Raw genomic sequence first — 24035 nt, forward strand, 5'->3', positions numbered from 1 at the left:
CACTCACACATTCACTGTCACACACTCTCACATTCACACACACTCACACTCACTCTCACACATTCACTGTCACACACTCACTCACATTCACACACACACTCACACTCTCACTCACTCTCACACATTCTCTGTCACACACTCTCACATTCACACACACTCACACTCACACACATTCACTGTCACACTCTCACATTCACACACACACTCACACTCTCACTCACTCTCACACATTCTCTGTCACACACTCTCACATTCACTCACACTCACACTCACACACATTCACTGTCACACGCTCACATTCACACACACACTCACACTCTCACTCACTCTCACACATTCTCTGTCACACACTCTCTCATTCACTCACACTCACACTCACACACATTCACTGTCACACGCTCACATTCACACACACACTCACACTCTCACTCACTCTCACACATTCACTGTCACACTCTCACATTCACACACACACTCACACTCTCACTCACTCTCACACATTCACTGTCACACTCACATTCACACACACTCACACTCTCAGTCACTCTCACACATTCACTGTCACACACTCTCACATTCACACACACACTCACACACTCTCACTCTCACACATTCACTGTCACACTCTCACACTCACACTCTCACTCACACTCTCACTCTCTCCCTCCCTCGCAGTCCCCGCCCCCGCCGCGCGCGGGCCGCTCCCATTGGCTGTCCGGCGGGGGGCGGTACCGCGCACGGACCAATCGCGTTCCGCAGCGCTGCCCGCCATGGCCGCTGGGGGCGGTGCCGCCCCCCGGCCCCCGGGGCGCCCCCCGGCCCGGGCGCCCCAACCCTGCTCCCAGCCCAGCCGTGCCCTCCGCACCCCGCAGCGGAGCCCGCCCCCCGTCCGGGGCCGTCAGCTGCGCTTGGCTTTTTCTCTCCTTCTTCTTTATAAAGTGCCGTTTGTACGTATTGACCTTACAAAAGCAGGTTAAAACCTCGGGCCCAGCGCCGCCCTCTTGTGAGGCTGCCCCGGCCTGGCCTAGGCCCTTCTAGTGTTCATTGTGCAGGAGAGAGGTGACAGGTGACCCTGCACCGGTGACACCGCACCTGGGACAGCCTTCATCGGCCCGGCGGGGTCGGGACACCAGAGCCCAGGGCGGGGACAGGGGGTCAGGGTGGGAATGTGAGTCCAGTGCGAGGAGACGGGGGTCACCCCCTCCCCAGAGTCCGGTGCCCCCAGTGCAGGGCACCCTCCAGGCTCGGAGTGTGGCGCCGCGGTGGCCCAGGGCATGGTGGCCGAGAATACAGCCCTGAGGACACAGCCCTGAGGACACGGTGGCCGAGGACACAGCCCTGAGGACACAGCCCCGTTCAGTTGACGTTGACGGTGCCGCTCTGGCTCTCTCCCTCAGTGCTGCCGCTTTCAGGGGTCATTGCGCTGCTCAGCCCCTGCAGGCTGACAGCACCTGGAGGAAGAGGAGGAAGGGACAGGTCAGGAGAGATGGCAGTGTGGGGTGACCCTCACGTGCTGGCCTGGTCCTCCTGGACTCTTCTGCTAGCACCAAGGGCATGACCCAACATGGCCCCAAGCAGCATGAGGGGTCTGTCCTGTTCCCCCAACCACAGCAAGGCACTGGCACCCCGAGGGGCAGAGCAGGCACTGAGCAGGACTGCTGGCTACTCAGCCTGTCAAGGGTCAGCCCGTAGTCCCCCACATTTGCTGCCACCCCTTGGAGCCCCAGGGCCAGCATGGCCATAACCAGGCCAGGGGGGTGCTGCCCTCCAGAAGGGCACAGCAAGCAAACACAGCCCCTCTCTATAGGCAGCAGGGAACTGAGACGGTGACCCTGCCCTGTGTCCTACTGTGAGGGTTCCCCTGCAAGCATGGCCACAAGCCAGCCCAGTAACAACAGTGCTCCCACCGCTGCCCCACTGGGGCCATCTGCAAAGACACTGTGGCGTTAGTCCAGGCTAGCACTGACCACAGGGTTCCCAGTGCCCCCAGCCCCACACACCTTGGGCTGCCCCCAAGCCCTCAGCCCCACTCACGGCAGCGGATCCGGATGGGCCACACGATGATGGAGCACAGTGTGGTGACAGCGGTGACAGCAATGCCACCAGTGACCAGCACCATCACCCAGCGGTAGAACTCGACACAGGCAGGGCAGCACAGCTCAGTCCTGCGAGGACAGGCAGGAATGTGGTTGGAGGCCAGGACTGGGGTCCCAGGCTATGGGCAATGGTCCCACGTCCTCAGTCAGACTCAGGACTGGTTTCCACTGGGATGTGAGGGGAAGGCCCAGGGCAAGGATATCCTCAGGGTATGGCTTCAGCCCTCATCCACGGCCGGGAGAGAAGGTGAAGAAGGGTTTAAGGCAAATTAGAGCTGGACAAAAGAAGCCTCCAGGGAGACCTCAGAGACCCTTCCAGTGCCTAAAGGGGCTCCATGAGAGCTGGAGAGGGACTTGGGACAAGAGATGGGGGGGCAGGACATGGAGGAATGGCTGCTTTCTACCACAGGGCAGGGTTAGATGGGATATTGGGAAAGAATTCTTCCCTTTGAGGGTGAGAAAGCCCTGGCACAGGTTGCCCAGAGCAGCTGTGGCTGCCCCATCCCTGGAAGTCTTCTAGTCCAGGCTGGACAGAGCTTGGAGCAACCAGATGTAGTGGAAAGTGTCCCTGCCCATGGCAGGAGGTGGAAGGAGATGAACTTTAAGGTCCCTTCCAATCCAAACCATTGTGGGAGTCTACAAATCCAAGCTGGTTCCCTCCCATGTCTCTTGCTCCAACCCTGGAATATTTCCTCATGGCCCCCAAGCGATGGGGGTCCCAGCTCTGCAGAGACACTTACGGGCAGGGGTGCAGGTTCTGGATCAACATCACAGCCAGGCCATTGGCCATCTTGTCCGTGAAGCTCATGGCACCGTAGACAAACGCGCTGCTGTGCTGCGGGAGGAGAGGGAAGCGCGCTGAGCCGCACTGAGCCGCGCTGTGCCGCGCTGAGCCGCGCTGAGCCGCGCTGAGCCGCTCTGTGCCGCGCTGTGCCGCGCTGAGCCGCGCCGTGTGCCCTCTCATGGGCAGAGCCCTCACTGCAGCACAGCAGCAGAGCATGGGCACAGCACACGGGCACAGCACACAGGGCCCAGCAGAGCCCCCTCCCCGCGTCTCCATCCCCTAACCCTGAGCACTGCCCACTCCAGACCGTGGGTGCTGTGCCTGCCATGACCCCCACTCCATCCCAGCAGGAGCAGTGGCCGTACCGTGTTGGTGCCGATGAGATCTGCAGTCATAGACAGGGACGTGACCAGGATGGTGGCTGAGCCGGCCCCGAGCAGCACCGCCAGCCCGTAGATCTCATCTCCTATTGGCCTGGCCAGGGCCACCCAGGAGGCAAAGGCCAGGACCACCAGGATGCCCACAAAGTAAGTCAGCTGTGATGGGGACGGGCAGAGGGAGAAGAGGAAGTTCAAACATCAGCTGGCACTTGGTGAGGGAGGAGCAAGCAGGGAGGGCATGAGGCCAGATTGCCCAGGACCCATGAGGGATAGCCCTGGCTCTGTCCCAGCTGTATTTAAACAAGGAGACCCCAAAAGCAGGTCCTTGCTGTGCTCCAGGCTGTTCTGCAGCCCAAGGGTTAAGCCCAGGCAAAGTTGTGGAAGTGTGTTTGTGAGGGCAGGGGACACTCCACTGGCACCCAACAGCACAGAGGGGACACACTAGGGAAGCAGGTCCCTCCTGCTGGCATTGCAGACTGTGTGCCCACCCTGGCCAGTGTAACCAGACCCCCGCTCTGTCCCTGATGGGCACCACAGGGCTCTGCAGCCCAGTCAGGCCTGCATGGACATGGTAACTCTGGGCCAGCATTGCTTTCCCCAGCCTGAGAGATGTACAAGACAGGCCCCTGCCACCATCCCTGCCCACTACCCCCAGTCCCAGCAGGACCCAGATCCCATCCCTGCCCACCACACCCAGTCCCAGGATTTATGCTGCAGTAGGTGGTTGCTGACAGAGGGTCCATGAGGAGTCTCTGCTCTCCAGCTCAGGTGTGCCAGGAGCTTTGCTCACAGCCAGGATTTGGCCCCTGGTGCTCTCCTGGGGTCAAACTCCAACCTCTCCAGCACCCTGGACTCACATTCCGACCAATCCATTTGTTCACAGGTTTCATGAGGAATGAGGAGAGGAACCCACTGACGTACATCACTAGGGGAATGGTGGCAATGTACTTCTGCAAGGGACAAGGACAGGGAGATGAGCCCCAGGCCACACCGGGACACCTTCTCACGCACCCCTGGACCTGCCCTGGCCCACCTTGGAGAGCAGCAGCGAGTTGGTCAGATACATGGCGATGTAGGTCTGGGACAGGTTGACGATGAGGCGGGTGGCCATGTAGAGCACCGCGACCTGGGAGGGGACAGGGCCAGGGCTCAGCCTGTGGGAAGGACCTGCCCTGCCCAGCTGTCATGGCACAGGTGCCCAGCAGCAAGAGGATGGCCCCTCTGAGGGGGTGGATGGGTGCCCAGAACAGCTCCTCTCTCCATCCCCACCCATTCCTAGGCAAGCCCCGTGGCAGCAGCCCAGGCCATACCTGGTAGAAGGAGGGCTCCAGCAGCCAGTCCTTCCAGAGCAGCAGTGGGCGTGGGGGGCCCGAGGGCTCCTTGTGCAGCAGTGGGGTGCTCTCCTCTGACTCGGGTAGCACCCCTGGTGGGTACGGCTTCTCCTTGGTGCCCAGGTGGAAGATGAGGGAGAACACGGCCCCCAGCCCCACCACAATGAGGGCCAAGTTCTGGTGAGGTAGTGGGGGTGAGCACAGCAGTGGGAGCAGCCCACCATCAGCCCCCCAGCAGTCTGGAGGGTAAGGAGGCATGTCCAAACCCCACGGAGGGCTCAGTGTGGCTCTGGCCCAGTTGGTGAGGTTTTATGGCACTGCCCCCTGACTCCCTCCAGTACCTCCCCAGCTGAGCCATGGGAAGAGGGAAGCCCAGGGACTATGCCTTGCCACTCACCCGAAACACAGGGATGTCCTGTGGGCCCAGGTGCTCCATGTGGTCGGGCTGGTCGGTCTGGAAGTTCAGCAGGAGCCAGGTCAGGCCGTACACAGTGATGTTGGCCATGACAGTGAAGGCATACCTGAGCAGAAGGAAACCTTGGGGTGATGCAGAGGGATAAGCATGGGGACAGCACAGCAGGACACCACTGCCCACAGCTGCCCTCCGAGCCAGACGTGCTACAGCCTCTGCACCCCAGTGTCATGGCTGAGGTGACATGGCACCTGGCCAGGCCTCAGCCTTAATGCTGCAATTCCCAGTGTGCCCAGTCCAAGCCTCGGGGCACGACTGGGAGGAAACCAAGATCCCTACAGGTCAGTCTGTTCCCCCCCCAGGCACAGCTCACCTCTGCTTCAAGAGTGCCAGGAGCTGCCTGACCCAGTACCCCAGAATGGGACCACTTGGACCCACAGTTACCCCACATCCTCCCTGCTCACCCTGCTCCAAGGAATAAACATCCCATCCCATATCCCAGTCCTGACAGAGATGAGCCAAGTGCACTGCCCACCTGGCCCTGGAGACATCTCACCTCCAGAACAGTATCCAGAGCTGTGTCCAACTCTCCTTGAGGGCATCTGGGAGGGACAGTCCCTCCCAGATGCCACCCTAAATGCCACCGTCCATTCCCAAAGGAGAAGTGTCCCCAGCTCAGGGAAGTGTCCCACGGGATGTGTCATTGACATCCCTGCCATCAAGACATTCCCTCCTGCCACCAAAGGCTTTGGGTCACCAATCCAGGACCAGAGTCCTTTGGCAAATCCCACAGGACACCCACATGGCCAAGTCCTTGTCCTGCCAGGCCAAGAGTGTCTGGTGTGTCACAGCACCCAGAGTCCTCCTGTCACACAGTGATGGGACCCAGGGCAGCTCCCCCACGCTCAGGTGACCTCCAGGTGTGGCTGTGCTCACCTGAAAGCCGTGAGCTCCACCTTCCCATGGTCACTGCTCACCAGCTCAGGGATGAGGGCCAGGTGGGACACCTGTGTGGCTGCCCACCCAAACTGAAAGATGATGATGAAGGGGAGGTAGTAGATGAAGGCTGCCCATTGTGGAGTGCTGTCTCTGCAGGCCAGGCAGGGGCTGAAGACAAAGGGAAAGGACACGAGGACACAGGTGGTGCCTGGGGAGAGAGTGGAGCAGTGAGAGGCTGCACACCTGGCTGAGACTCCAATGTGACACACACAGCCCTCTCTAGGACAGGTTCTACCCCAGAGCTGGGGAGAGAGGTAAGCTTCTTCCCCAGACAGATGAGACACGTGGAGCTCCAGACACCCCCTCAGCCCATCCTGCACAGGAAATGTGGCACCCAGCCCAGACAGACACCCCCTAATCAAGGTCCTTCCCCAGCACAGCACTAGCACTGCTCTGTCTCCTCAAGACACCCCACGACAGACCCTCAGTGTCACACCCACAGACACCAGGAGGTTCTGGCTGTCCCCAGTGCAGATATCCAGTCAGATAACCCCTCCCTGCTGCCTGCCCATGATGATAAGGCACCCCTAGACTGGGAGGGCTCTGGCTGTCCCACGAGCACTGGCACCCCGCCTGTCTCCATGTCCCCTCTCCCATGGGGCTGGCAGAGTGGGGCTGGCAGAGAGAGCTGTGCTTCCACCTCACTTACAGACATCACCCGCAGCATGACAGGGTGACACAGAGCCACGGGGGCTCCAGGAAGGGCCCACTGAGTCAGGGACATCAGAGCCAGGCTCCTCCCTCTGCTGTGGCGGGACAGCCACAGGGACGCAGCACATCGGGGCCCTGTGTGGGGCACACAGGCCAGCTTGGCCTCACCCTCCCCTTTCCCAGAGTTACAGAATCTATCTGCCAAGCGGCTCCACAGACCCCCAGGCCCCAATGCAGAGCCTGGTATCCTGTCCCACGTCCCCCTGTACTGTCCTACATATCCTCAGCTTCACTGTGTGCTGATGAAGAGCCATGCCTACAGCTGAGGGGAACCTGCTTTGCCAGGCCCCCAGGGTATCCTCTCCACTTTGCAAGAACCTCTCTTCCTCATGAGTGATTCCTCTTCCTCCCACCCATGAAGGGGAATTCCTCCTCCTCCTCCTCCTCCTCCTCCTCCTCCTCGCTCCTACACAGCACAGCCATGCAGGCCAGGGCAAAGCCAAGGGTAGCAGTGACAATCCCGCCCAGCCCCATCCATCCCACCAAGGGTGCTGGGTCCCCACACTGGCTCACAGTGCTCAGCTTTGGTGCTCCAGGACCTCTGGAGGACAGGGGACTCAGGCACATGTGGTGCCTGTGCCCCAAACCACAGGCATGGAAAGGTCCATGAGGGCTCAAACCAGCCCAGATCCTCTCTGTTCCCTGGGTTTTAGCTGGGCCCAGATGCGGGGTGAGGGTGCCAGGGCCCCACAGGGTCAGGCTCTGCAATGCTGTTGGGCTGTGAGGGCTCTCAGGGGAGCACTGGGGCAGGAGCTGTGGGACCCGGCTGCTGCAGCCTCCAGGGCTGCTCCTGTGCCCACCCTTGAGCCATCGCCACCTACACAACCACAGGAGTGTCACCTCCTCCTCGTGGCCCCTTGGGACAGGCAGTGTCCAACACCAGGGTCACCCCACTGGCCACCCCAAGGAGCTGTGCCCGTCTGGCACAGGGCTGCACCCCAATAGCCATGTACCCCAAGTGCCCAGGAGTGTCTGCACTGGGTCAGGGGGGTCCTGGGGACCCCCTGCTCTCCCATGCAGGGCCAAGGGAGCGCAGCCGAGACCATTCTGCCCTGCCTGCAGCACCCCATGGCAGCAAAGGCCCAGCTTCTCATCTCTGGCCCTGCGGGGCAGGTCATGAGAACACCAGCTGCTCAGCACAGGCGCCCGGGGCAGGTATTTTGGAACAGCACTGCCAGACAGGCTGAGACAGGCAGCAAAGAGCCGCTCACCCTTCCTCCCCCTGCTTCAGGAGGCCGGACCCCATGAAAGAGCCGGCGAGCAGGCAGGGACAGCCGGGAGCGCCTGTGGGAACCCCCGGGGCGGTGGGAAGATGCCACGATAGCAACTCGTGGTGTCTCCCCCGCCCCGAGGCTGCGGTTACACAACGTTTCCTCTGATCTGAGCACGGGTTTGCCACCGGACGAGACACAACAGCCCTCGCTGCAGCGTGATCGAGGGAGCCCGGTGGCCCCGGCGCAGCCGGATCCGGTGGGTTTGCCACCACCGCTGTCACTCTGTGGTCAGCCAAGGTGGGCGCCGGGGAATCCCCCCGCCTTGGGAAGAAGGAAAACAGGTCTGGAAAACAGCCTGGTGCCTGCTGCAGCCTGCCCCGGGCTGTGCTCTGCTCCCTGCACAGCCTGAGTTAGCATTTCTCCTCTGCTCGCTGGGCAGCAGCCGGCTGGAGCAGGGGGAGGAAACAGCTCCGGCCACTTCCCTAAATCCAGGCTGCCGATGCGGCTGGGGCTGGGGCAGGGGTGAAGCTGCCCCGCCAGCACTCTCCCTGACTCACCAAGCCAAGCTCCGGCGGGGTCAGACGCCTTATCAGGCTGCCGTTGAGTTGCACAAAGCATTGGTCGAGATAAATTTGGGATCAAGATAAGAGGAGCCACACTGCAACCGTCCTCCCTCCCCACGGGTGTGCTCTGGGCGAGGCAGTGCCCGATGTTACCGAGGGTTGTTATCAATGGCCGTTTTTTCCATCAACTGCCCCGTCCCCAATACCAGCTAAGCAGGATGTGCAGGCTCCTGCACTAGTCACGGCACCAAGGACCCCTCTTCAGGCCATGCTGTCCCCTCAGAGAGGAACCGAGGACCTCTCTCTACACCACACTGTCCCCTCAGAGAGGGACCTCAACAGATGGGTCCCCACCAGCCCCTGCACTCCATTGCATTTTTTGACCTAGGGCAGAATGCAAGACAAACCTGTCAATAATTCCTGTGAGCCAGAGCCTCCTGTGCATCCCATAGCTGTACCCCACTGCTGGCCCCCGGGGTGCACAGCCCCAGCACAGCCAAAGGCCCCGCACCATAGGGTCCCCCGCCCCGGGGACACTGAGAGCTGCTCAGGAAGCACCTGGGCTTTTGGGAAAGCCCAGATTTTACTGATGGTTTTTACTTGGTTTTGCTGTATCTCCAAGGTCTGAGCACATGGCTCTTGCCTCAGCTCACTGCCACCCACACGCACAAAACCTGAGGGACAGTGGCGAGCCCGCTGGGGTGGGATGGTCCCAGACAGGACAGGGATACCATGGTGCACCTTCCCCATCCAGGCTCAGCATCCCACTGTCCCCTAGACATGGAGCAACTCTGTCCCCACCTCGCTGCTGCTGGGGATCCCAGAAAGGCACCTCCCCAGGCTATCCCCTCCTCACAAGGCACCCCAGACCCATATCCTGTCACCCAGGGCACACACCAGAGCCCCTTCACCTTCCACAGGGGCAGAGCCCCAAGAGCCCCCAGGGCAGCTCTCCCTTCCATGGAAGAGCTGCTCCCTTCCACTCAAGGCCTCCCTTCTGCTCACCCCTGGGGCTGCCCCTCTCCGGCTGGGGAGACCCTGTCCCCACCTCACTGCCACATGATGGTCCCCCTCCCCGGAAAGGCTCCCACATCTTCAGGGAGACCTCCATGCCACAAGGCACCCTGGTTCCTCCCTGCTCCAGGGAACTCCCAAGGCTGATCCCCCAAGGCACCCTTGGACTTGCTCCCCCTCTTCCAGGGCACCCCAGAAAGGTACCCTGCGGCTGATCCTGTATCCCAGAGGGGCTCCTCCATGTCCCCACAGGGTCCCCCAGCAGAGTGTCCACCCCCATGTCCCCCCAGCAGAGCTGCTTGGGGCCAACCCCTCCACCCAGCATCTCCCACTGTCCCCCACCCTGGGCATCCTAAAAAGGTTTCTCCATGGTCATCCCTTCTTAGGGCATCCCAGAAAGGTTCCCCTGGGTAGCCCCAACTCAGGGAAACTCAGAAATGCTGCCTGTGGCCAAACTTCTCCCTTCTGGGCACCCCAGGAGGGTGTCTCCCACCCCCGGCATCCCCGAAAATATCCCCCAGGGTCACCCATTTTCACGTCACCTTAGATAGGCACCCTCGGTCACATCCTCAGAACACCCTAGAAAGGCACCCCCAGAGCCATCCTCTCCACTTAGAGCGTCCCAAAAAGGCTCCCCCAGGTGCCCCCAACCCAGAGCACCCCAGAAGGTCTCCCTCACAGCCATACTCCTCCCCTCCCGCAACCAAAGCCCCTCAGGGTTACCCATCTCTTATCTTTGGCACCCCAGCAGTGTGTCCCACCGAAGGCACCCCAGAAAGGCTCCCTATGGCCATTCATTTCCATCTGGGCCAGCGCAGAAAGGCCACCCTGGGGCCACCCATTTTCACCCGAGATACCTTGGATAGGTACCCTTGGGCCACCCTAAGGTTCCCTCGTGTGTCCTTCAACACACAGCAACAAAGTAGGGTCCCTCGGGGCCACCCCTCTCCACTTAGAGCACCCTAGAAGGGCTCTGGATGTCCCCCAACACAGACACCCCAGCAAGTCTCCCCCGAGGCCATCCCTCTTCCCTTAGAGCATCCCAGAAAGGCTCTGCCGGTTGTTCCGCAACACCGACACACGGAAAGCTCCCCCGGCGTCATCCCGCTCTACTTACAGCACCGCAGTAAAGTTCCCCCCTCGGATGTCGCCCACTCAAGACACCCTAGAAAGGCTCTCCCGGGGTCAGCTCTCTCCACCCGGCTCCCCCCATCAGAGCTCCCGCTCCCCGCGCCCTCCGCCCAGGTGTCTCCGGTCCCTCCGGTCCCCGCACCCACCGGCCAGGTGCCAGCCCTTCCTGCGCCCGCAGCGGCCGCAGCCGTGGGCGCGGTCGGCCTCGAAGCCGAGCAGGGGCGTGCAGAGCCCGTCGGCCGCCTGCCCGGCCAGGAGCAGCCCGCCGGCCGCGCCGTGCCCGTAGCCGAGCACGGCGTGCAGGAAGGGCAGCAGGTAGGTGAACCACAGCGCCGAGCACGCGTCGTTCAGGAAGTGGCCGCACGCGAAGCTGAGCCGCGCCCGCAGCGGCAGCGCCGGGCCCGGGGACGGCGGCGACCGCGGCGGCTCCGCCATGGCCCGGCCTGAGCCCGCGGGGACGGCGGCGGCACGGGCCCGGCGGGAGGGACCGCCGGGAATGGGAGGGAACGGGGAGGGACGCGGAGGGAGGAGATGGCAGGGACAGGGAGGGACCGGCCGGCTCCGCTGATCCCCCGCATCCCCCGGAGATCCGTGCTGGGCGGGGCGGCCCGGGCAGCGGGAGGCGGGACGGGATCCCCGGCTCCACCGGGGATGTCCGCCCACCGGGGAGCGCCCGGCTCCACCGGGGATGTCCGCACGGCCGGGGAGTGCCCAGTTACACCAGTTACACCAGGGATGCCCGCACAGTGGGTGAGTGCCCAGTTACACCAGTTACACCAGGGATGCCCGCACAGCGGGTGAGTGCCCAGTTACACCAGTTACACCAGGGATGCCCGCACAGTGGGTGAGTGCCCAGTTACACCAGGGATGCCCGCACAGTGGGTGAGTGCCCAGTTACACCAGTTACACCAGGGATGCCCGCACAGCCGGTGAGTGCCCAGTTACACCAGTTACACCAGGGATGCCCGCACAGTGGGTGAGTGCCCAGTTACACCAGTTACACCAGGGATGCCCGCACAGTGGGTGAGTGCCCAGTTACACCAGTACCATCCCCGCTCCAATCCCATGGCACTCCACTGCTGTTCCCACACTGTTCCCAGACACATCATAGCTACTCCACGCCATTCCCAGTCACACCAGTAGAGGCCCTGTATTGCTCCCAGTCACACCAGTACCATGGCACTGCTCCCAGTCACACCATTGTTGCCCCCATACTGCTCCCAGTCACACCAGTATCACCCCTGCACTGCTCCAGTGACATCAATGCTGTCCCCTTAGTGCTCCCAGTCAAACCAGTAATGTCCCCATGCTACTCCCAGTTGCAGCAATGTTACTCTCACACTGCTCCCAGTCACATCAGCGCTGTCCCCACAGTGCTCCCAGTCACACCAGTACTGGCCCTGTACTGCTCCCAGTCACACCAGTGCTGTTCCCAGCATTTCTCCCACACTCCCAGTCACTCCTGCCCTGCCCACAGCAGTCCCGCAGAGCCCAGAACCCTCACACAGCTCCCAGTCACACCAGTGCTGCCTGTAACAGTCCCATTACCCACGAGGGAATGTCCCAGTTACTCCAGTACATCCACACTGCTCCCAGTGACCTCAATGCCCACCTTAGCAAGGGGATGGTCCCTGTGCTGCCATTAGGCACCCCAGAATTCCAGTGACACCAGTACATCCTCACTGCTCCAGCAACCCTGGTTATCCAAGTGAGGGATCCCCATGATGCCTGCAGTTGCCGGAGTTCCAGGGATCCCAGTCCACCATCACACTGCTCCCAGTCACCCCAATACTCCAGTATGCACCTCGTGGGGAGTGTCAGACTACAGGAGTGAGGGTACAAGGATTGTGGGCACTGGAACCAGTCAGCTGGGAGTCACTGGGACGCTGGGATGACTACAGATGTCATAGGGACCCTCTGCTTGGATGGGCACTGGGGTTAGTAGGAGTCAGTGGGGGTACTGGGGTGACTGGGACCTTCTGGGTAATGATGTGCCTGGGGCCATTATGGTCCCCACTGGGGTTGCTGGGGACAGTGTGGGGTCGCTGGGACTCTGGGGTGGTTACTGGAGTCGTGGGACACCCCTGTAGGGTGAATACTGGTGTGACTGAGAGTAGCGTGGGCTTACTTGGGCAGCTGGGAGCTCCTGTTGAGTAGCTACTGTTGTCACTGGGACCAGTATGAACAGTACTGGAGGCACTGAGACCCTCTAGACAAGAGTATTAGGGCCACTGGGACTCTGTGGTGACTACCGACATCGTAGGGATCCCCAGCTGTGTGAATACTGGAGACACTGGGAGCAGACTGGAGGTCGTGGGGGACCTCCCCTTGTGTATTTAATGGGGTCACTGGAACTAGTATGGGCTGTACTGGGGTGACAGGAAGCAGTGTTGGGGGTGTACTGGGATCACTGGGACTCTAGGATAAGTACTGGTGTCATGGGTACCCCCCGCTGGGTGGGTACTGAGATTGAGGGAGCAGTGGAGCAGGGTAGCTGAACCAGTGGCCCAGCCCCGCGGTGGGTACCGAGGTTACTGGGAGCGGTGGGAAGACACTGGAGTCACCGGAATGGGGCGGCGCGCTGGGACGCCGCCGTGGCGTTGCCCCTTTAAAGCGCTGCCCACAGAGGGCCATAGGAGCTGCGTCCCCACCTGTTTGTCGTTGCCCCTTTAAGGCGCTGCCCCGTCCACAACACTTCCTCGTCCCCACGCTGGCTGCTGATTGGTCGGGCCGCCAGCAGCGCGCGCGCGCCGCGCCCGCCAGCCCCGATCCCTCTTCCGCCGCTTCCCTCTGACGTAATCTCATCCAGCCAACCCGCGTCTGGCTCCGCTCGGCGAGTCGGCGCCGAGCGGCCAATCGGCGGCGCTGCGGCGGGAGCCTCGTTTGCATAATAATAGAGGGGCGTGGTCAGGTGAGCGGCGGCGGCGGCGGGTCCGGACGGGGGGACCTGTGAGGGGGGAGCGAGTGGGGGGATCCTGGGGTGGGATCCTGTGTGTGGGGAATCCTGGGGTGGGGAGCGTGTGGGGGGATCCTGGGGTGGGATCCTGTGTGTGGGGAATCCTGGGGGGAGCGTGTGAGGGGATCCTGGGGTGGGAGCGTGTGGGGGGATCCTGGGGTGGGATCCTGGGGTGGGGAGCGTGTGGGGGGGGATCCTGTGTGTGGGGATCGTGGGGGGGAGCGTGTGGGGGGATCCTGGGGTGGGGAGCGTGTGGGGGGATCCTGGGGAGAGCGTGTGAGGGGATCCTGGGGTGGGGAATCCTGGGGGGAGCGTGTGAGGGGATCCTGGGGTGGGAGCGTGTGGGGGAATCCTGGGGTGGGATCCTGTGTGGGGGGATCCTGGGGGGGTATCTTGGGGGGAGAGCGTGTGGGGAATCCTCTGGGAGGGGCATTCCTGGGGGGGCTCCTGTGGGAGGATCCTCTGGGGGGATCCTGTGAGGAATCCTCTGGGAGGGGCGCTCCTGAGGGGAGATCCTGGGGAGGCTCCTGTGGGAAGGGTGTTCCTGGGGGGGCTCCTGCGGGGGAATCCTGTGGGGCATCCTCTGGGGGGGCGCCCCTGTCGGGACTCCTGAGGGGCTCGGCGAGTCGCGGGTTGTGAGGGCGGGTTATCAGGGTGGGTTATGAGGGCGAGCCCACTGGGGCGCTGTGGTGGGACTCCAAGAGGGAGGGCAGGAAGGGGAGGGCCAGTGAGGGGTGCCAGGGGGGGTGAGGGGCGCAGAGTGTTTTGAGAATGAAGCTGTTGGACTGCGATGGGTCTCGGAAAGGGGAGTTCTGCGGGGGAGAGCTCAGGGGTCACTGGGGATCATGCTGAGAAGGGGACCAGGGGAATGAGCCAGTGGGAGCTGCAATGGCACCCCCAGGAAGGGTTGGGTCAGTGGGAGCGGGCTGGAGCTTGTGCCAGGATCCTGGGGGCTAGGGTGGGTGGGGATGCCCATAAGGAGCTGGCTGGGGAGGAAATGCCATTTGGGGAGGGGTCCTGTGATTTCCCCACGAGGGAGACACCTCCGAGGGGGGTTTCAGCAGGGCGACCCCGGTGGGCACCATAACTTGATGACAGTGCCAACTGTGCTCTGTCCCCAGGGTGCTGACTGAGACTTCTGCCCATGGCCCACAGCACCAAGCAGCCGCCTGCCGCCCTGCTGTAAGTGCCACCACCTGCCACAATCTCCTCTGGCCACCCTGCTGTGCATCAGCGCCCTTGGTGAAAGAGCAGCAGAAACTCACCCCCTTCCAAGCCTTGGGGGTGGTCTGTGTGCTGAGGAAGGATTGTCCCACTCTGCTCTGCACTGGGGCAGCCTCAGCTCCAGTGCTGGGGGCACTTTGGGCACCACAAGGTCAGAAGGATCCAAAGCTGTTGGAGAGTGTCCCAAGGAGGGACACGGAGCTGGGGAAGGTCTGAGGAGCAGCTGAGGGCACTTGGCTCGTTCAGCTGGAGCACAGGAGATGAGGGGAGGCTCCTGGGGGCTGCAGCTCCTCCCGAGGGGAGGCAGAGGGGCAGGGGCTGAGCTCTGCTCTGGGACAGCTCCTGGAGCCCAGCGAGGGCTGGAGCTGTGCCAGGCCTTGGCATGGAGCTCAGGGAAAGGTTCTTCCCCCCGAGGGTGCTGGCACTGCCCAGGCTCCCCAGGGAATGGTCCCGGCCCCGAGGCTGCCAGAGCTGCAGGAGCGTTTGGACAGCGCTCTCAGGGCTGCTCAGGGTGGGGCTGTTGGGGGGTCTGGGCAGGGACAGGGCTGGGCTGATGATCCCTGGGGGTCCCTTCCAGCTCAGGATATTCCAGGATTCTGTGATTCTAAGCATATTGGGAGATCAAAACCAGCAAGGGCTGAATTCCTCTGAGATTTGTGCTGTCCTGAGTTGTCCTTGGCCTTCCTGACTGGCAGATGGGGAAGCGCCTCAGAGGTGGAGGGATGTGGATGCCAGAATGAACTGGCTAAAGAGGAATCTTGTCTGAGACTGCTTTTCAAAGCATCCTTAGGCATTAGAGGAATCTGTATCACGAGGCGGGAGGGTGATCCTTTTGGTGCTGGAGGGTATCAGTGTGTTCCTGGCAAACACAGTGATGCTGTGGACATCACTGGGAACATTGCTCTTGGAGCTGATAAAGGCAAAGGCTGGCCATGACCCTACACAACCTCAGAGAGTTCTTTTTCCCCAGGAGCTGGGAGAAGAGATGGTCTCACACCTTTCTGTAAGGTTTTTTGTGAATGTGGGGGTGTTGGCCCACATTCAGGGCACTGGTTGGCCTCTGATCCTGGTGGAAGGACTTGTCCCACTTTTTCTACAAGGGCCACTGCAGTGTCAGGCTCTGTGCTGGGGGCTTACAGAAGGTGCCCCCTAAGTTAACTGCAAGGATGGCTTGTCTGGACGATAAATGGAGAGCAATAGCTTGGGGTCTCTGCAGGGATTGGGGTTTGCTCCAGGTAGATGATATGGCAGACACAGGGGAAATTCCAAGGTACATCCTGAGCAGGCTGGGATCACTGTGACTTTTGGCACATGTCTGTGCCAGGGCTTGTGTTTGGCCCTGGGCTGGTTCCCAAGTCTGGAGACGTGGTTGGAACCCAAGCAAGCATCATTTGGTTATACTTAGGAGCCCTTTGTGGCTCCTCTGATGTGGTGAAACATTTCCAGCAGAGCAGGAGCTGCCTTGAGGACCCTGGGGTGTGAATGGGACAGGGCTGGGGGATGGAGCCAGCTGGAGGAGGTGCCCGGGGGTTAGCGTGCCCCAGGGTGATGCTGTGGTGGGACACAGAGGCTCTACCCACCCAGGGTGCTCAGTGGGGCAGGGAGGCTCTCCCCAAAGCAGCAGCTGATCCATGAAGCCATGGCAGTGACCTGGGGAGAGGGGCTGGGCCCTGCAGTGCTGCTGCTCAAGGTGTCAGGGAGGTGTCACAGACAACACAAACCTGCTGGGGTACTTGTGGCCAGAGCAGCTCAAGCCAGTGCCTTGCCCTCACCCTCTGCCTCCAGGGTTCCTGGGATGTGGATGATGCTTCCAGGTGGTGCCCCTGGCACCACGATCCAAACCCCTGTGGCTCCTGCTCCCTTGTGGAGTCTGCTGGCACACCTCACCAAGGTGTGTCCCAAGCCCAGGTGACAGGCAGGGATGTGATTGTCAATGTTCCCTGACCCCAAGAGCCAACCCCCATCCAAATGTCCCTGACGAGTCCCAGGGCTGTCACCAGACTTCAGGGCAGCTTTAGTGTGCAGGGCTGCCCTGCTCACAGTGCTCCCCTCATGGGAAGAAGGGCTCCATGGCCAGTGCAGGGTTTTGCGAGGTCATGCTGCTGGGGCACATGTCGTTGTTGGTCCCCGTGGTGTCCCAGCCCTCTCTGACAGTGCTCTGGTTGCAGACATGCCACGGGCAAGGCTCAGCATGGGAACTTCCTGGTGGCCATCAAACAGGAGAAGGGAGAGTCAGCACGGGTGGGCGGCGAGAAGCCGGAGGAGGAGGTGAGTCCCAGAGCCCGTGTCCCATCTCACACCATCCCTGGGAGTGGGGCCCAAGGTGCCTGGCCTGGGGCTGCCCCTGCCCCTCCACCAGCCCTGCAGCAGCCCAATGAGTCAGTGGCTGTTGCCATGGGCCAGGGAGGGGCTCAGACTTTGCCTTGAGGGCTGTGTGGCCCAGGTGGGCCTAGGGGCTGCTCCTGTGTCCCACCGATGCAATGGCTCTGATCCCTGATGGGCTGTCCCTTCCCCATGGGTGCCAGCCGGTGAAGAAGAGGGGCTGGCCCAAGGGCAAGAAGAGGAAGAAGATCCTTCCCAATGGCCCCAAAGCCCCCGTGACAGGCTACGTGCGCTTCCTGAATGAGCGGCGTGAGCAGATTCGCACGCAGCATCCCGACCTGCCCTTCCCAGAGATCACAAAGATGCTGGGAGCAGAGTGGAGCAAACTGCAGCTCTCAGAGAAGCAGGTACTGGCCCCCAGTGGAGACCCCCAGGGCTGGGCAGCTCCAGAGCCTGCTCCCCCAAACCCCTGGGCTTGCTTGAAGAAAGGTGCTGGGCCCAGTACTGGGGAGTGGGAGCTGGGCAGGGAGAGGTCAGCAGCTCCCGGCAGGCTGGGTTGGGTCAGGCTGAGGCCCCTCTGTGACCCACCACAGCGGTACCTGGACGAGGCAGAGCGAGAGAAGCAGCAGTACATGAAGGAGCTGCGGGAATACCAGCAGTCAGAGGCCTACAAAATGTGCACGGAGAAGATCCAGGAGAAAAAGATCAAAAAAGGTGGGTTGTGGGAGCAATGGCTTCAGAATCCAGCCAGGTGCTGCCAGAACCTTTTGGGGACGCGAGGCTGGGCCCTGGGGTGACCTCCTTCCTCCCCTGCAGAGGATGGTGCGGTGGCCGTGAACACCCTACTCAACGGGCACCCACACAAGGTAAGGCACTGTCTGGTCTACCTGTGTGTGGGGAAACTGAGGCACTCGCACTGCTGGGCTGGCTGCAGTTGTGGGTGGGCAGAGGGAGTTCTAAGTCTGCGAGTCCCTGGTTCCTGGAGGGGTGGGAGGCACAGCACAGCTGTCCTCCGTCCTCACTTGCCAGACAGGGCCAGGCCTCACCCTGTCCCAATGCCCTCATCAGCCCGACCCCAAGGTGTTGGGGTCCTCTCTGGTGGGCTCAGCCCTGCCCAACCCCTCCCTCTTGTCTCAGGCTGGTGAGTGCAGCGACACCTTCTCCACCTTCGATGTGCCCATCTTCACCGAGGAGTTCTTGGACCAAAACAAGGGTAGGGGCTGTGGAGGGTCCTTGGGAAGCCTCTGTGGAGGGACAAGGTCCTGGCTGGAGCCTGGGCGTTGGTGACACAGAGCTGCTTGGAAGAGCTGTGTGTGGGCCTGGCTTTGGGTTTGGGATGAGGGGGTTGTCCAGGGTCTGTCCCCACGGACACGGTGCTGTCCTGCAGCCCAGGAGGCCGAGCTGCGGCGCCTGCGCAAGATGAACACGGAGTTCGAGGAGCAGAATGCCATCCTGCAGAAGCACACGGAGAGCATGAACTGCGCCAAGGAGAAGCTGGAGCAGGAGCTGGTGCAGGAGGAGCGGCAGACCCTGGCCCTGCAGCAGCAGCTCCAGTCCGTGCGGCAGGCCCTCACTGCCAGCTTCGCCTCCCTCCCCATTCCCGGTGAGTTGGGGGCAACTGTGGAGCCCCCCAGCTGCTGGGACCCCTGCCTGGGCAGAGGGGCACTGAGGGGTCCCCCATCCCATGCAGGGCAGCACTGTGGAGCAGTGGGGTGGTGATAAGTGCCCATCTGCTGCTGTGGTGGGATCCTGCAGCACTTGGGAAGCTGTCCGAGAAGCCCAGGGATGTGACAGCCAGCTGGCTTTCCTGTCCTGGGATAGGGCAGGCTGGGATTCTTCCTTCTCTGGAGCCACACACAGCTGCACCCCACATTGGCCCAAATCCTTGTGTTCCTGGGCTTGTGCCACTGCAGGAGATGGCATCTGGTGCTGGGATCCCTTCTGCAGTCCCCAGCGCATGAGCAGGTTGGGCTGGGGCCCTGCTGGCCCTGCTCACTGGGCTGTCACCTCACAGGCACTGGGGAGACCCCCACGCTGAGCACCCTGGACTTCTACATGGCCAAACTGCACAGTGCCATTGAGAGCAACCCGCTGCAGCATGAGCCGCTGGTGCTGCGTGTCAAGGAGATCCTGTCCCGGATTGCCAGGTGAGTGCAGGGCTGGGGCCGTGGCACAGGTGTTGCCAGGGCACTGCAGGGCTGAGCTCCAGCTGGTGGTGATGGGAGCTGAGCAGGAGAGGTGTGGACAGAGATGGGCAGAGATGGTGCAGCTGCTTCAGGGAGCTGTGGGAGAGGGAAGCCCAAGTCCCTGAATTCAGGAGGTGTCTCCGTGTCCAAAGGTGCTGATCTGTTGTAGCAAGCCCAGGGAAGCCCACAGAGATGCTCCACGAAGGGGCTGGATCCCCTCTGCTCTGGAGCCAGGCTGGGAGAGCTGGGGGTGCTCCCCTGGAGAGGAGAAGCTCCAGGGAGAGCTCAGAGCCCCTGGCAGGGCCTGAAGGGGCTCCAGGAGAGCTGGAGAGGAACTGGGGACAAGGCCTGGAGGGACAGGACACGGGGAATGGTTCCCACTGCCAGGGGGCAGGGCTGGATGGGAGATTGGTCAGGAATTGTTCCCTGGCAGGGTGGGCAGGCCCTGGCACAGGGTGCCCAGAGCAGCTGTGGCTGCCCCTGGATCCCTGGCAGTGCCCAAGGCCAGGTTGGGCAGGACTTGGAGCAGCCTGGGACAGTGGAAGGTGTCCTTGCCATGGCAGAGGGAGGAGCTGGATGAGCTTTAGGACTCCTTCCAATCCAAACCATTGTAGGATGCTGTGACTCAGCTGTGCTTTTCTCCCTTCTCAGTGAACACTTGTGAGAGGACCAGTCCTTCCAGACCCCGGACCTGGCTGGGCCCTGGGCCTGTCCCTTGGAGCTCACTCAAGGGACAGTCTCTGCAGGGGCTCTGGCTGCTCCCCCTGCCCCTTGCACCTTCCTGCAGCCAGGACCCCCAGCCCTGACCGCCTGAGCCACGGCTGCACAAACTCCAGGGACCTTGAGCTTCAGGGGACAAGTGGTGACAGGGCTGAGAGCCCAGCTGGGGCAGTGCTGAGAGAGGGTCAGCATTGGTGTGAGCACTCCTGGTTTTCCCCCGGGTCCCCCAGCCCTGCCTTGCCAGCCAGGGGCTCCCTGAAGCCTGACTGAGGCAGGGAGGCTTTGGTGGGTTTTGGCCTGGAGTGAACACACCCCTTTAGGGTGAACTGGGGCTGTGGGGAATTGTGGGTGACCGAGACCCCTTTGGTGCTGGTGCTGCCTCCTGTCCCCTGGCCAGCTTGGGAGCCCCTTGGTCCCATCCCAGCAAGGGCATGAGGGCAGCTCCTTTCCACCACCTGCCTCAGCTTTTATTTGATGGGTGCCTTCAGTCCCTGCCCCTGTCACCCTTCTTCTCTTCCATATCTGGGACCAGGCAGTGAGCTTCTGAAAGCAATAAAACTCTTTAGGCCAGAGGGGAGCTGGAACGGTGGCCCCCTCCTGGGGAAGGGAGCAGAGGAGAGCTGGGACTGACCCCCCTCCCATAGTGGGGACCCCTGGAAGAGGGGAGCTGGGACCCACCTTGTCCTAGGGTGGGGACTCCTGTAGCAGGGGAGTTGTGACCCACCCTTTCCTGCTTGTATGGACCCTGGGTGTGCTGCACTGGCTTTTGCCTCCTGCCCCTTTTGCCTGAGCCCCCCTGCTCTTGTGGGACCACTGTGCTGGCAACCGGGGTCAGGCTTTGTGTCCCCGGGACTGCCTGTCATTAATCTCAGACTGTAATTAGAGAGTGTCTTATTTTCTTACTTAGCACTACATGGGCCTGGCCCTGGCCCTGGGTCTGACAGGGACTGGGGTGTTCCCACCCCTCCCTCGCTTGCCGGGCCTGCGCTGTGCATCTGCCATTTGCCATCTCCTGCTGCCGCTGGGCTGGGGATGGAGGTGGGAGCAAATAAATGTGGGAGAAAACCGCCCTGGTCCCTTTGTGTTTGTGCTCAGTGGGAGCTCTGGAGCTGATCCTGGGCTTGATTGTTGGGGTGGTTCTGTGGGTGACAGCCCTGAGCCCGTCACTGCAGCCCCCAGCTCCAGCTGGGGAGGAGGTGATGGTGCTGGCTCGGCGCCTGGGCTCTTCCTACGTGGCAGAGCTCACCCGATCCCCTCGGGTGACCTGCGCCACCGGCTCAGGTTCCCGGCTGCGGGGATCACCTTACGGCCGGCGGGGAGCCAGCCCCATCCATAATTCAGCAGCGCCGCAGGGATGCAGCGGGCGGGCAGGCACGGCCGGCAGCCCCCCGAGGGCGGCCCCATGGAGAACGGCGTGGGGCAGGAGCCGGGGACCCCCGAGCCGCCCGGCCCCGCAGCCCCCCGGGCTTCCCGTGCCCGGCCCAGGCTGGTGTTCCACACGCAGCTGGCCCACGGCAGCCCCACGGGGCGCATCGAGGGCTTCACCAACGTCAAGGAGCTCTACGCCAAAATCGCCGAGGTCTTCAATATCTCGCCTACCGAGGTGAGGGGCTGTGGCCTGGGGCGGGGTCTTCATGCCCCAGGCAGGGACACCCACCCTGAGGCACTGTCTGTGGCCTGTGCTCCCCCGAGTCCCCAGATGCTTGCAAATGTAGCCGCCAAAATTTTCTGGAAGTGTTATGGCCTCAGGGTTGTATTGGCTCTTCTGGGGAGGGCTTGGGGGCTCTGTGCTTCACTTTCCCCCCAGCATGTGGGCAGGGAGCTGTGGCTGCCAGTCCCTGTCTGATTCCAGCTGCCCGGAGCTGGGGGAAGGTGCACAGGGATGAGGCAGTGCAGGGTCCCCACAGGCTGGGGGTCGCTGGGCCCCTCTATTCTAGCAGTGCCCAGATCTGACTGAATCCCCCTGAACTGGCTGTGGCTCCCCTGACACCTCTTGCCCTACTGGGGCATCCCCAGTCCCTGCTGATGGGGTTCCCCGGGGCAGATCCTCTTCTGCACGCTCAACACGCACAAAGTGGACATGCAGAAGCTGCTGGGGGGACAGATTGGCCTGGAGGATTTCATCTTTGCCCACGTCCGGGGTGAGACCAAGGAGGTGGAGGTGACCAAGACAGAGGACGCTCTTGGCCTCACCATCACAGACAACGGTGCTGGCTACGCCTTCATCAAGGTGAACCCCCAGGGAGCAACCCGTGGCTGGGGCAGCCCTGGGCACTGTGGCCCTGCAGGTGACATCTCCTGTGCATCTCTTTCCTGGCACCAGGCTCCTCCCTGACTCCCCACATCAGTCCTTCCCTGGGTCCACCCTGGTCCTGGGGATCTTCCCTGCCATGGGGATGTTTGGAAGGGCTTCGCTGCCTGACCTGGCTACCGAAGGGCGTGGGACCACTGAGGTGGTTGTGTGTGGGTTGGGATGGGGGCTGTGTCTGACTGTCCCCTTGTGCTGCGTGGTCGCTGTGTCCCTGTCCCACCGTGGTCCCCAGAGGATCAAGGAGGGGAGCATCATCAACCGGCTGCAGACAGTGTGTGTGGGGGACAGCATCGAGGCCATCAACGACCACACCATTGTGGGCTGCCGGCACTACGAGGTGGCCCGGATGCTGCGGGAGCTGCCGCGGGCTCAGCCCTTCACCCTCCGCCTGGTCCAGCCGAAAAAGGCCTTTGGTGAGTTGGGAAGGTCTCCCTGCTCTTGCCCTGGGGACCCTGGGATTGTCCCCCAGGCCCTGCAGCCCCTCCCCAGTGACTGAGTGCCTCCCAGGGTTTACTGCCCCCTCTGTGTACCCCTCTGGACCCCCACTATGTGTGTGTACACCACTGCCCTGGGGCACCCACATGGGGACCCCCACACCTGCCCACCCCTTGGGCACCCCCTTGCTCTGTGAGCATTGCCCAGAGCATCCATGAGCACCCCATAACCACGAGCATCCCCCGCCCTGCACCCCTGGGTGCCCCTGACACCCCACCCTGTCCCACACACGGCTCACTCTGCAGTGCCCCTGGGCAGCAGGGGGATGGCCGGGCAGTGAGCAGCGAGGGGCAGGGGGTGCCCAGTCCTGCCTGTGCCTCACCCCCCGCCCCGGGGCACAGACATGATTGGGCAGCGGACACGGACAGGCAAATCCCCAGGCGAAGGCAGAGTGGCCAGCGGGAAGGAAACGCTGCGGCTGCGGACACAGGGTCCGGCCGTGCTGGAGGAGGGGGTAAGGCCCACCCGAGTCCCCCATCCCGAGCCTGTGGCGGCTCACCCTGTGCCAGGGTGGAGATAAGCATCCCCCTGCCCCTGGGTGCTCCATGCGCTGCCCGGCACTCACCCCCGGGTGCCTCGCCCCCAGCCCAGCCCCTCCGAGGAAGAGGATGCCCGGCGGGTGGATGATCTGCTGGAGAGTTACATGGGCATCCGAGACAGTGAGCTGGGTGAGGAGGGGGCCCAGACCCTCACCTGTAACTGACCCTGCCCCTACCCCTACCACTGACCTGCCCCTGTCCTGACCCTCACCCCAACCCTGCCCCAGCCCCTGCGCTGACCCAGCTCCTGCCCCCAGACCCTGACTCAGCCCCTGCTCCTGTCCCAGCCCCTCCCACTGGCCCTGACCTCCCTCTTCTCCCCAACAGCCTCGACGATGGTGGAGGCTGCCAAGGGCAGCCCCAGCGTGGCCCAGCTTGCCCAGGGGCTAGACTCGGTGCTGGGCGAGTTCGCCTTCCCCCCGGAGTTCGTGGCTGAGGTGTGGGCAGCCGTCTGCCACCCCAAGGGGGATAAGAAGTAGCTGGGTCACTTTTGTCCTCTCCTCATGCCCCCACCTCTTCCCCACCCCATCTGGGACTGAGGTGCTGATGGGGGTCCCCATCCTGTCCCCCACACCCTCCTGATCAGCACCTAGATCTGTCCCCTTGGCTTGGGGGGCAGAAGGCACCCAACCCACCCACCTTCCTGA

General features: G+C 62.4%; 3 protein-coding genes across 9 annotated transcripts; 2 read left to right on the forward strand and 1 right to left on the reverse strand.

Moving 5' to 3' along the window:
- Positions 1-908: 908 nt before the first annotated feature.
- On the reverse strand, positions 909-11203 carry MFSD12 (major facilitator superfamily domain containing 12). 2 transcript variants are annotated; one of them, XM_021528276.3, is made up of 10 exons: positions 10782-11203; positions 5940-6150; positions 4989-5112; positions 4571-4768; positions 4294-4386; positions 4118-4210; positions 3246-3416; positions 2837-2931; positions 2035-2165; positions 909-1451 (listed from the first exon to the last, which is right to left on the reverse strand). In XM_021528276.3, exons 1-10 carry the CDS (start codon positions 11068-11070, stop codon positions 1357-1359), a joined length of 1500 nt encoding a protein of 499 aa, XP_021383951.2. In that variant the 5' UTR covers positions 11071-11203; the 3' UTR covers positions 909-1356. The 2 variants fall into 2 exon arrangements, with proteins under 2 accessions (XP_021383951.2, XP_085418777.1); XM_085562651.1 differs by lacking the exon at positions 10782-11203 and adding an exon at positions 8485-8692.
- Positions 10804-21112, forward strand: HMG20B (high mobility group 20B). Of its 6 annotated transcripts, none has more exons than XM_085562665.1 (11): positions 10804-10950; positions 13310-13546; positions 14713-14773; positions 16984-17083; positions 17341-17544; positions 17731-17851; positions 17954-18003; positions 18275-18350; positions 18525-18740; positions 19152-19284; positions 19975-21112. In XM_085562665.1, exons 3-11 carry the CDS (start codon positions 14736-14738, stop codon positions 19985-19987), a joined length of 951 nt encoding a protein of 316 aa, XP_085418791.1. In that variant the 5' UTR covers positions 10804-10950; positions 13310-13546; positions 14713-14735; the 3' UTR covers positions 19988-21112. The 6 variants fall into 6 exon arrangements, with proteins under 6 accessions (XP_085418791.1, XP_085418792.1, XP_021383972.2 ...); XM_085562666.1 differs by having other exon boundaries at positions 10837-10950; positions 13445-13546; XM_021528297.3 differs by lacking the exon at positions 10804-10950 and having other exon boundaries at positions 13541-13584.
- Positions 21113-21255: 143 nt separating this feature from the next.
- Positions 21256-24020, forward strand: GIPC3 (GIPC PDZ domain containing family member 3). The gene is made up of 6 exons (XM_021528275.4): positions 21256-21646; positions 22088-22273; positions 22587-22767; positions 23191-23303; positions 23436-23517; positions 23716-24020. The coding sequence occupies exons 1-6, from the start codon at positions 21398-21400 to the stop codon at positions 23865-23867; spliced, it is 963 nt and encodes a 320-aa protein (XP_021383950.1). The 5' UTR covers positions 21256-21397; the 3' UTR covers positions 23868-24020.
- Positions 24021-24035: the final 15 nt, after the last annotated feature.

This window comes from Lonchura striata, chromosome 28, assembly GCF_050655825.1.
Source record: "Lonchura striata isolate lonStrDom1 chromosome 28, ASM5065582v1, whole genome shotgun sequence".
NCBI lineage: Eukaryota > Metazoa > Chordata > Aves > Passeriformes > Estrildidae > Lonchura > Lonchura striata.

Bases quoted from the DNA above. Each gene is read 5' to 3' on its own strand.
- GIPC3 (XM_021528275.4), top strand. From the start codon at position 21,398: ATGCAGCGGGCGGGCAGGCACGGCCGGCAGCCCCCCGAGGGCGGCCCC. The intron at 21,647-22,087 runs GTGAGGGGCTGT...TCCCCGGGGCAG, and splicing joins TCAATATCTCGCCTACCGAG to ATCCTCTTCTGCACGCTCAA. The intron at 23,304-23,435 runs GTAAGGCCCACC...CCTCGCCCCCAG, and splicing joins CGGCCGTGCTGGAGGAGGGG to CCCAGCCCCTCCGAGGAAGA.
- HMG20B (XM_085562665.1), top strand. From the start codon at position 14,736: ATGGCCCACAGCACCAAGCAGCCGCCTGCCGCCCTGCT. The intron at 18,351-18,524 runs GTAGGGGCTGTG...GCTGTCCTGCAG, and splicing joins GTTCTTGGACCAAAACAAGG to CCCAGGAGGCCGAGCTGCGG. The intron at 18,741-19,151 runs GTGAGTTGGGGG...GTCACCTCACAG, and splicing joins CGCCTCCCTCCCCATTCCCG to GCACTGGGGAGACCCCCACG.
- MFSD12 (XM_021528276.3), bottom strand. From the start codon at position 11,070: ATGGCGGAGCCGCCGCGGTCGCCGCCGTCCCCGGGCCCGGCGCTGCCG. The intron at 5,113-5,939 runs GTGAGCACAGCC...CCTTCTGCTCAG, and splicing joins GTGGAGCTCACGGCTTTCAG to GTATGCCTTCACTGTCATGG. The intron at 4,211-4,293 runs GTGGGCCAGGGC...TGTCCCTTGCAG, and splicing joins ACTCGCTGCTGCTCTCCAAG to AAGTACATTGCCACCATTCC.